General features: G+C 39.8%; 1 protein-coding gene and 1 non-coding gene across 2 annotated transcripts in view; both read right to left on the bottom strand.

Moving 5' to 3' along the window:
• The window catches only part of RANBP1 (RAN binding protein 1), a 13,921-nt gene continuing 3,147 nt past the window's right edge, over positions 1-10,774 (bottom strand). The window contains exons 2-6 of the mRNA XM_024197093.3: positions 8,609-8,745; positions 6,565-6,722; positions 5,101-5,229; positions 1,601-1,666; positions 1-361 (exon numbers count right to left, since the gene is read on the bottom strand). Of these exons, the coding sequence (XP_024052861.1) occupies positions 234-361; positions 1,601-1,666; positions 5,101-5,229; positions 6,565-6,722; positions 8,609-8,745 (618 nt within the window). The 3' untranslated portion in view covers positions 1-233. The remainder of the gene's footprint in view (positions 362-1,600; positions 1,667-5,100; positions 5,230-6,564; positions 6,723-8,608; positions 8,746-10,774) is intronic.
• Positions 1,338-1,465, bottom strand: LOC112104652. The gene has a single exon (XR_002907941.1). It is a non-coding gene; the product is annotated as a small nucleolar RNA SNORA77 (small nucleolar RNA).

The raw sequence follows: 10,774 nt of genomic DNA on the forward strand, positions 1-10,774 counted from the left end.
TGTTTTCAAATTTGTTTTATTCACTCTTTTGGATGACTATAAATAAGTGTTTCCACTATGGAAAAGAAAGTTAGCACAGTACATTTTCATGACTGGGGAATGGATTTTCTGAAGACATCTTCAAAAGGGCAAAAGCTTAGAAAAAACAACCTGAATGTTGGAATTCAGTTCTTTATAAAGTCCCTTGTAAAAATTAAAAAAAATTAAGGAAAAAACACAAGGCCCAAGATGATTTATTGCTTTTCTTCAGTTTTTTCCTTGGTCTCTTCTTTCTTCTCACATTTTTTGCTCTCTTCCTTTACAGAAAGCTCTTCTAATTTCTCAGCAACTTTGTCAGCACTATCATTTTTCTCTGTGCCTGCTAAGAGATTGTTTGAAGAAAAAGTTACACACAGTATGGTAGATTTAATTAACAGTGGGAAGGCTGTGTTAACTTGTTTTACTAAAGAAAGAGTGTAATTGGCTTTAGAGAGAGGATAAGGATAAAGTATTTTTTGAACTCCTTGAACTCTCTGCCATACACTAAGATGATTCATACTGTTTCTTGTCCCTTGTTGATCCATCCCATGCCAAATTAATGTAGACTCACTCCGTCCCCCTCCGGTTAAAAAAAAAAAAAAAAAAAGTCATTACACTAGGCCATAGCTTACCGACTAAGAACGGGATGGTACCCCTTTTCAGTGCCCTCTTGGACAGTTTTTTGATTGCTACAGGGTAACTACTGACAAGGCATATTTTGTGGAATTAGATGTGCTGGGTTCCATACAACTTCCAGCTCCTTAGATAATATCCTTATCCTAGTATCGAGTTATTTGCAATTCAGGTCTCTATCCTCCTCTCTTCTGCCACTCCAACATCTTTGCTTGAGTGAGAGAGAACTAAGGCTACAGTTTACAAGGGAATTCAGTTTCCTGCATTGCCTAACCCACTCCGATTTCCTGAAGCATTTGAATTGCCGACCAGTAGGAGTCTATACTTTACACCTTTAGTAGATCAAAACTCAGAATTCCAGTCTAAATTTTTAATCTCTATATGAAATTGAAGATATTTGTTCACAGAGCTTCTCTCAATTATATGTAGGGGGTGTGTGTGTGTGTGTGTGTGTGTGTGTGTGTCATACGGAACCAAATTAAATTGGTAAAGTAACTTTACAATTTAAACAAAATGAACCAAGTTTCAAAAATTAGTTTAGAATATAATCCTGCAACTGGGGTATTTACTGGTGAACACAGGAAGATTAAAAAAAAAAAAAATTAGTAGGGTAAAACTGTTACTCAACTGTAGTATATGTTTTCTGTATAAATAATGAAAAGCCTTTCTATAATAACTACCCTAAAAATTATGTCCCAGGAGCAATTGCAAGTCTTCTACAAGGAAAGAAGAGTTCAACACCCCGGACCATTACTCTAGCAGACTGAAAAAGCCCCTGGACTGAAGATTGCAGTCAGGCACAGAGTGAGTCTGCCAAGAGGCACCAAATATTACAGTGAGCAATCTAAGGATATTCCCTCTCCCCCACGATAGGCATTAAAACTTGGGAAAGGAGAGGACAAAAAGATGAAGTAATCATTTAAATTCCAAGAGGAGATTAACATCTTACCTTTCTTTGCTTTCTTGTCTACCTCATTCCTGCATTCTTCAAATTTTGCCTTGAATTTCTGTGCATCTGTTTGAAGGAAAAAATGTTTCTTCTTTACCTTAAATCAGTGGTTCTCAAACTTTTGTACAGGTGACCCCTTTCACATAGCAAGCCTCTGAGTGCAACCACCTTATAAATTAAAAAACACTTTAAAAAATATATTTAACACCATTATAAATGCTGGAGGCGAAACAGAGTTTGGGGGTGGAGGCTGGCAGCTCGCGACTCCCCATGTAATAACCTCGCAACCCCGAGGGGTCCCGACCCCCAGTTTGAGAACCACTGCCTTAAATTATTTACAATGCCTCTATTCTTTAGATCTATTTGTTCTGAAACAGACATTTATCCCGAAAAACTAATTTCTACATTTTAGTTTGACTACCTTTTTTGTCAAGAAATATGCACTTAGTGGATTTCATCTTAGTTCAAGTGATCTTAAGTATACAGGCTTCAATTATTTCTCATTAAAAACACTCTCCAAAGAAAGCAGTGGATGTTGCACCTTTGAGTGGGTTTTTTTGCCAAGTTCTCATCTTAAGGTTCTGCTGCTAAGTGCTATTTTAAGCTAGCTGAACTTCTAGCCATACCTTAGCAGCTAGCTACTAGGCATTCACTTCAGAAGCCTACCACACATTCTTATTCACAGTCAGAGGGCAGGGACTGAGAGGACCATAGACATTTATTTTCTCACACCTAGAGATAGTTCCGCCAGGATACAGCTAAGGAGGAATGGCAAGTTTGCACCATCACTGCCTATACTGCACCTGAAGGGAGAATTTCAGTCTCCAGAGTTGAAAATCCAGTCCGTTTCATAAGCACAAACTGTACACTTTTATTAAACAACAACACCACCACCACCACCACCACACACACAACATACAATGCCATCAGTAAAAAGATGCAGGTAACATGGCTCAAGTTACAGCTAACCAGAATTCTTTTGAAGACAACATACTTCAATACATTTCAGTCTAAGCGATTGGTTCTGAACAGTTCCATTTCAAAGATAGCAGCTATTATCAGAAAGTTTTTATCAGTTCAATTACAATAAGCATCCCTCCAACCCTTTCTAGCTGAAATAATCTGAGAAGCAGATAACCAGTCAAGTCACTCTCAAAACAGAACCAGAAAGGATAATTTGATAAGCCCACATTGAGGATAGCATGACTGGCCACTTGAGGTCACTATTGCTCCACAGGAAAATGCACATTTTTAAAGACTGAATATGAAGCCAGAAGTTTTTTTTTAAGAATCTCTTAGGAGTGTGCACCCTCCTCATGGATTTTCAGAAGACCTTCTTTGAAAGGGAGTTTATCATGCAAAGTGACACCCCTTGACAGGACCAGAAACTGAACTTTAATTCTTTATCTATGAACCCAAGAAGGAATTCCACTAATAGTCTGCTTTCTAGACTCTCTTATCTGCTACTGCAAGGCAGTGTATAAAGGAGGCAATGAAAGCCCTCCCTTACCCCTCAAACTCAGAGATAAGTTTAGGAGTGGGATTTTAACGTTATTCCTCCAAATAGACTTTTTTTTGTAGGGGATTCAGGGGTTTAAATAGAAGGCTTGGTTTCAATAAAAGTTTGCCTGAAGAAGAAAGGATGCTGTATTAGAAAGGTGAAACAGAAGAAAACATTGTTTGCCAACATGTGTTAATATGGATCTGCCACAAGATCCCAACTGTGCAATGGAACACGTTGGTAGCATTTTTGTTTACTACCATCTTACCTTCCTCCTATGTGTCAAGCTAGACATTTTAGTTTGGCTAACCCACTGGCACAAGACTAGTAGCATGCAACCTGAAAGCTATCTGGGATGCACAATAAGAAGCCAGCAGTTATGATGGTCTTTGACAGTCACACACTGTTTGCTGCATTAACTGCTTAAGGGCTAGTGAGAACAGCTGGATCTAGAAGTGCTTCTCCCCTTACAAGAACTACCCACTAGACTAGACAGGAACTGGAAGAGAAAAATCAAGCTGGTTGTGCAGCCACCACAGTATTCTCCTTGGATGCCCGAGTCACAGGCAGAAGGGGTTTCAGCAGCCCCAGAGAGCAGGTCACTCACCCAGTAGCCATTTGGGGGGGGTGTGGTGAGAAGGGAAGAAGTGTGGCAGCCATTTTGTTTTCCAAGTCTCATTCTATTTCTCATACAGTTAGTCTTTGCATGTTCTATTTAGGAATGAATGCATAGTCTGGCATGCCAAGTAGGGAATTCCAGCCCAACCACTACAATCTGTCACTTATCTTGTTGTTTGTAAGGTATTTGTGGCAGAGAGTGGCTTCCATTCTATGTCTGGATAGTCCCTAACCACTCCTAGCTGGGGTACTCAGGTGCTACCAAGATACAAATAATTTCACCTCCAATTCCCAAATCATGGCATCTATTATCCTAAGTTACCTAGAGGAGATACTACACAGTCAAATTAGTTTGATATTTTGAACAAACAGATGTGAGAATTTGCCTGTTCTGACCACAGATATGAGACACTCCCTCCAACAGGAGTGTGATTCCTCCACAGTGCTCAAAGCCTTTAATTAACATAAAAGAACAGAAACAGAATCTTGCACCATTTCTATGAATGATCAAACTATGGTAACTTTGGGAGCATTATATCAAAACAATATATAACTTTAAAAAAAATAAAACTTTAGTCTAGAAAGATTTACTATAACCTATTGTCCAAGTTATCTGTGGTTGTTAGGACTACTATATTCCACTTAGAGGATATTTCATTTGATATGTTAGAAGGAAGAGACAAGTGGATATTAACACCTAGTACTTGTTCAGTGTAGCAGTCAGTAAAGTATGGGATTCTAAGGGAGATGTGATGTGCCTGAATGGAAGATTTAATACAAGGTGATGATTTCCATACAGTATTTGTAATGCCACAAATTTAATCTTCATTAAAACATGAAGTTGAGGTAATTAATGAAAGTAAGATCAATACACTGGTTGAAGTCCTAGAGTTTTATTGCATTGAAATTTGGAAACACTAACAAGCTCTCTTGAAAACAGAGTGTCAGCACACTTATCAAGACCAAAAAAAAAAAAAGTTATAAAGATGGTGTTGGATGGAAGAGGGAGCATAACTACTCTATTTATCTACATATTCTGAGCATTACTAATTAACTAGTTGCACTCTGAATTAATTCTGCTGCAGTACTATTTAGATAGAAGGGACTGTCCTTACAGACAAATATTAGGGTGGCTTTCTATGCGCAAATGTGTTTTTTTTCTCCTCGTTGACCCCATTTTGAGTGCTTACAGCCAGTGGGATAGATTCTTTAAAAATACAGGGAATATTTATTCTTTTCTACCATGGGACCTACAAAAGGTAGCGGTAACTTCTTTCATACATTTACTGTAGAATACTGTGCAGTATTAAATGGCCCAAGGTTACTTCCTAAGGCACATAGCATAAATATCAGAAGAAACTGATCTTGTGCCATAACTTACTTTCTGCATTTAGGAACCGGATTGCCAAAAGTTCAGGTTTAGGGCTTTCATCTGCAAAGTCAGCATGTGTGTTCCAGACCCATGCCCTGTCACTTCCAGCATTAGGCTTCAGCTCCATTAAAGGTGTAACTACAAAGAAAAAGAACTGATTAGTCCAGCTGCATATAACATTTTGAAATACATTTCCACATAAGCCCAAATACCTTAAGAAAGTTAGCTCTTAGTAAGATGAAGTAAATAAAATATTTTATACCTCACAGGGGATTGTAATGCAAAATTATTTCTAGCTGGAGGGGTGGGAGGAGGGAAAAGAAAAGAAAAAAAAAAAAAAAAAAAAAAAGGATGGTGCCCATATTGTTCTCTCCCATGTCCTAGAACAATCTGCAATGAGAGGTCAATACTGCCAAACAGAATGCTAACCACACACTTCTATTCAAACTACTCCCCCCCCAAAATAAAAATTATCGTTCCAATTTAATACCATTTTAGAATGCAAAGTTCCCCTATTGAAAGACCAATAGTCTAAAGTATTTTCTTAGATAGTGGCCAATGCAGATGCTTCAAAGGAAGGTACAAGAGCATCCAAATAAAATAATAAAGTTTCTCCCTTTCTACTGCTGGTAATCTTATGTATTATAGATAGCACTTAAATGAATAATCTCAGAGGGAAGTTAAGTGATTTTCTCCCTCCTCCCTTGATGCCATCTTAAAATTCTGTTTCAGTATCCTGGACAACAAACTCTACAAATATTCAGCATAGAATAGTATCTTTTTAACTGCCTTGTTACGCTTGCTTACCCTTTTCTGGTGCAAGTGCGCGAAACTAGAGAAACTGTAGTTTCAGCAGAAGTAACAAGCTTGATGAACCCATAGTTCTAGTTTTTGTTCATGCCCAGGCCTTTTATTTAGTGTATGTAATAAGTACAGGGACCATAGACAAACAAAATGCTATTTCCAATTACACTTTTCAGTTGCTTCAAACGTCTCCCTTCAGCAAAACTTTCCATGTCTGATTTCTATTCAAACAATTTTTCCTCAACTCGTGTCAAGACAATCTTTTCAGCCATCTTACATGATTTCAGTGGAAAAGTTTAAGACTTTGCAGAACTTCCATACTCCACATTGCTAGATCTCCTTGAAAATGGATGAACATCTGAAGAGACTTCATTACAAAACTAAAATATGCAACAAAGTATTTTGATGCCTGTTTAATTTACTAGGTTGTAAATATATTCACCTGCAATATTATGGAACTGTGCACAATTAATAAGTTAAACAGGCATCAAACTGGATGCATACACAGCACCTGTCTATTTGCTGCTGTTAGACCATTGGCCCATTCTTCCAAGCCATTTTTAGGGTAAACAAAACATGCATGAATCCTACAAGACTTGATAACTATATTGCACATAAAAACAGATGACAGCCAAAGGGAAGTTACGGGAAATAATGGAACAAACATACTATAATGATTTGCACAGATTTTTAGGGTTTTATCTCTCCTCATGAGAAGGCGAATTGTTCCCTTCTCCCTGTGCTTCAGGAGTTTCACATCCCCGGTTCCTCGTTCTTTCCACTCTGGAAGATCATTTTCTGAAGCAAATCGAAACAGCTTTGCTCGCCTTGAGAAAGAGAGCAAGAGATTAGAGTTTGTATGCAAGAACAAACCACGCTGAATAAAAGGTCCCTCAGCCCATGTGTCTTAGGTGAAAATTAAGATTCCACAGAGCTTTTAGGAGAGAGGAAATAAATCCAGAGTCCTCACCAACAAGTTAGAGTACAAGATGACAGATTTTGTAGGCAAACTGAGCACCATGCTATCAGTAGTCAATGAACTAGTTCAGGACAGAATACTGTACAAATGGAGTCATTAAAAAACAACTTCATTGCCCCACCAAAATTTTGCTGAAAGAATGTCTGTGTAATTTCTAAACAGTTCCATATTAGCACTGAATTAATTCCATCAAAAATTGAATTTCATGCTTTTTTTAAATCATAGGGCACACAAATTTAAGTTACAGAAGAGCTGTTACACTGTTGTGTATATTTGGAATGCCATTAGTGCACTGAAATTACAACCAATGATTCAACAAAAACACAAATGAAGCCTGCTCTGTTGGCCTACTTTCATGGCCTACTTTCAGTTTTGTTAATTAACAAACTTGTTAAAGGCGAGACGAACATTTAAAAAGTAGTTGCCCAGCCTCTTTTCCAGATATGTTATTTTCTCCAACTATCTACTCGTGAGGGAATTCTGCACCACTGCACATGTGCAGAAACATGTCTCTTCCCCCGCAAGATTCTTTTTGCCTCCCTGCGGATCAACTACCTGGATTCAAGGTGGCTTATCTTTTTTTGGAACCCTAGGATTCAGGAAAGCCCAGAGCACTGGCATCCAGCCAGGTCTCAGCAAATTTATGTCAAAACACTTCCTTTTGCTGTATAACCTATTGAACTGCTGGCACCTTAAGAAGAACTTTCCTAAACTCTATTAAAAGGACCCTCTGATCCTTAGACAGCAGAACCTATTTCAGTGTTTCTTTAAGGGTTGCCTTTATAAGAGAATGGCTTCTTTCATCTGGGACTGTGCATCACACAGAAAAGCTTAGTGATCACGCTACTCATGCAGGTCAATTTTTGGAGATGTTCTCGTAGAACCATGTGTTATCAGAGCCTCTTACAGGAGCACACTCTGGAACAGAGCTTGAAAATGACTACTTTTGGCCATCTGACTTTTCCCAAATGCACTTCATGCCTATTTGAAGCAGGAGCATCACAGAGCAAGAGGAATGCATCTTAACTCCTGTGCTACATACACTTCTTTCTCTAAAGAGGTCTCCAGCTTAGGAAAAGTTCAAGGCATTCTACAAAATTTAAACATTTCAGATTAAGCCAGTTTGCCCAGTTTTCTAATCATATAACTATTACAATTTGATGTCTGCTAACACAATAGAAAGAGCAAGAGGTGTTTCCATGACCGCTCCAGAGGATGGCAGAAGGGAACCATTGAAGAGTTAGAGAGGGTGGGGCATTTACACCTCCAGTCTATAAAATACTGATTCAGTAAGTAAGAAGACAGCTTCTACAATGGAAGGGGAGAGAGAGAAGTGTCATGATGACCCAAATATTTAAGCACAGAGTAGGACATGTTAACTTTAAAAAAAGAAAAACCTACTTTGTGACACAGTTACACATCTCTAGACCCAACATTTTTGCACAATTCGAGTTAACAGGTTTACATTTTTTTTTAATCCAAACTTTTATAATATCAATTTGATATCACTAGAGAGTCAGGATTTCATCATGTTACACTATCAGCCCCAACACTCCAGGGGCACAGACATTAGTTATATCATGTGCTATTTTCTTTCTACTAGTACTACATTGTCTTAGGCCAAAATGCCCGTGTGGTATTTTGCAACAAGCAATCTTCCTACCTTTTATTAGTGTTTTTCCAAGTTTAAAAGTAACTAGCGTTTAGATACATACCCAGTGCCATACTACTTACATCTTAAAGAGTTCTTCCTCATCCTCCTCAAGGGTCTTGATCTCTTGTTCAGGAAGGGAAACTATGGGCTCAAATTGAGGATCATGGTTAGAATCATCTGCGTTTTCAGTTGAGGTGTCATGTTCCTCATGCGTTTCCTGCGAAAAGAATGCCAAATTGAAATAATGCAATTTTAAGAACAGTTCTGCAGTGGCTACGTCTGTATTTAACATGTTACCAAAGGTATTTAGGAACTACTCTGAATGTTCCAACTACATATACATTAACAAAGTGTAAGTAGTACAACATCAGAATCTGAACTCCATACATCTAAACTTTATTCAGCCTTTTAAAATATGCAGTATAAACCTTCTCTCTTGGAAAGAGAAGAAATTTCTTTCACATTAGTGAAACAGACTCCTGAGTGAGTGTTCCTAAGAGCTTGTCTACATATTGCACAGGTGCACACCAGCTGTGGTGTAAATTCTAGTGCACACCAGAGTATGGTGCACTGACTGTGTGGATCTTGCTGGTGGACACTAAAAATTCTCTAATACAAACTGATGTAGTCCCGTTTCAAACCGGACTATGACATGCACTAGGGAACTTTTAGTGCATTTCAGCAGGGTCCAAAAGACCTGCTAGAGCATCACATGCTGGAAAGCACTAAAATTTACATCCCAGTGGGGGCACATGAATGCACCGCATAGACAAGCCTGAAGACATGCTTTTTTGCTTACTGAGTTCAGCAACTTCGATCATGCATACAAACCATAACAGCACTTATAATTAACAGCCTTAAAGTTAAGTATTAGTAAAATCAGAAGCTGCCATATTTTCAACGTATATTAAGACTAATCTCTTACCGTTATAAAATAAATCAACTCATTTTCCAATTTCTTCTTTGAAGGAAGTTGTAAACCCAGGTTTAACCTTAAAGTATTCCCCATCCATTTCAATGGTGAAACGTATCCCTTACCCCAGGGGTGGGCGGGCCACATTCAGCCCGCCAGCCGATTTAATCTGGCCCTGGGGAGCGGGGTTTGGGGCTTGCCCTGCTCCAGCTGGGGAGCGGGGTCGGCAGCCACTTCGTGCAGCTCCCGGAAGCAGCAGCATGTCCCCCCTCTGGCTCCTATGTTTAGGGGCAGCCAGGGAGCTCTGCACGCTGCCCTAGCAGATCCCATTGGCCACCGTTCCCGGACAATGGAAGCTGCGGGGACTGCGGACGGGGCAGCGCGTAGAGCTGCCTGGCTGTGCCTCTGCGTAGGATCCAGAGGCGTGACATGCTGCTGCTTCCGGGAGCTGCTTGAGGTAAGCACCACCCAGAGCCTGCACCCAAACCCCTCGATCCCAGCCCAGAGCACCCTCCTGCACCCCAACCCCCTCATCCCCAGCCCCATCTGCACCCCAATCTGCACCCCTCACTCCCTCCCCATGCCCCAACCTCCTGTCCCAGCCCTGATCGCTCTCCCACCCTCCAAACCTCTCAATCCCAACCCAGAGCCCCCTCCTGCACCCCAAACCCCTCATCCCCAGCCTCATTTCTGGCCCCACCCAAGAGCCCTCACCCCCTCCTTCACCCCACCCCCAATTTTGTGAGTATTCATGACCTGCCATACAATTTCCATACCCAGATGTGGCCCTCAGGCCAAAAAGTTTGCCCACCCCTAACCTACCCCAAAGCAGTAAAGAAACTATTCATACAGAAGGACTCTAGTCACAGTGGAAATAGTGAGGGCAGAAAATTTCTAAAAGTTTTTTGAAAATAAAAAGGTTTTGGTCTGTGTCTCATAAAGCACTGTGCTAGCTCTTTGAAAACAAAAATCAAGACTTCCTTTTATATATGCCATGAAAAAGGAAAAAGGATGCATTTTTGGAGAAACATGGGCACACAGAGTCCTAGGCATAAGGGAGTAGATGGAGGAGTTGTAAAAGTCCTTAAAATAGAGGGGGATGGGAGCATGGCACACAGGGAGCTTGTGGGGTGGAACAGATGAACACAAAGAGCTCCCTGGTTTGTGCAATTAGCCTGGCCAAGAGAAAGCAAGAGATCCCCTCTCCCTAGTATCCTCACACTAATAAACAATTAAGATAACATAGCTACAATGTTCCTTTAAAAAAATTAAGCTGATTAATTAACCTTCAAAAGTTTTAAAGTAACAGCACTAAGTCTGGCTTTTAGATATA

This window comes from Terrapene carolina, unplaced genomic scaffold, assembly GCF_002925995.2.
Source record: "Terrapene carolina triunguis isolate 2854851 unplaced genomic scaffold, T_m_triunguis-2.0 Scaffold234, whole genome shotgun sequence".
NCBI lineage: Eukaryota > Metazoa > Chordata > Testudines > Emydidae > Terrapene > Terrapene triunguis.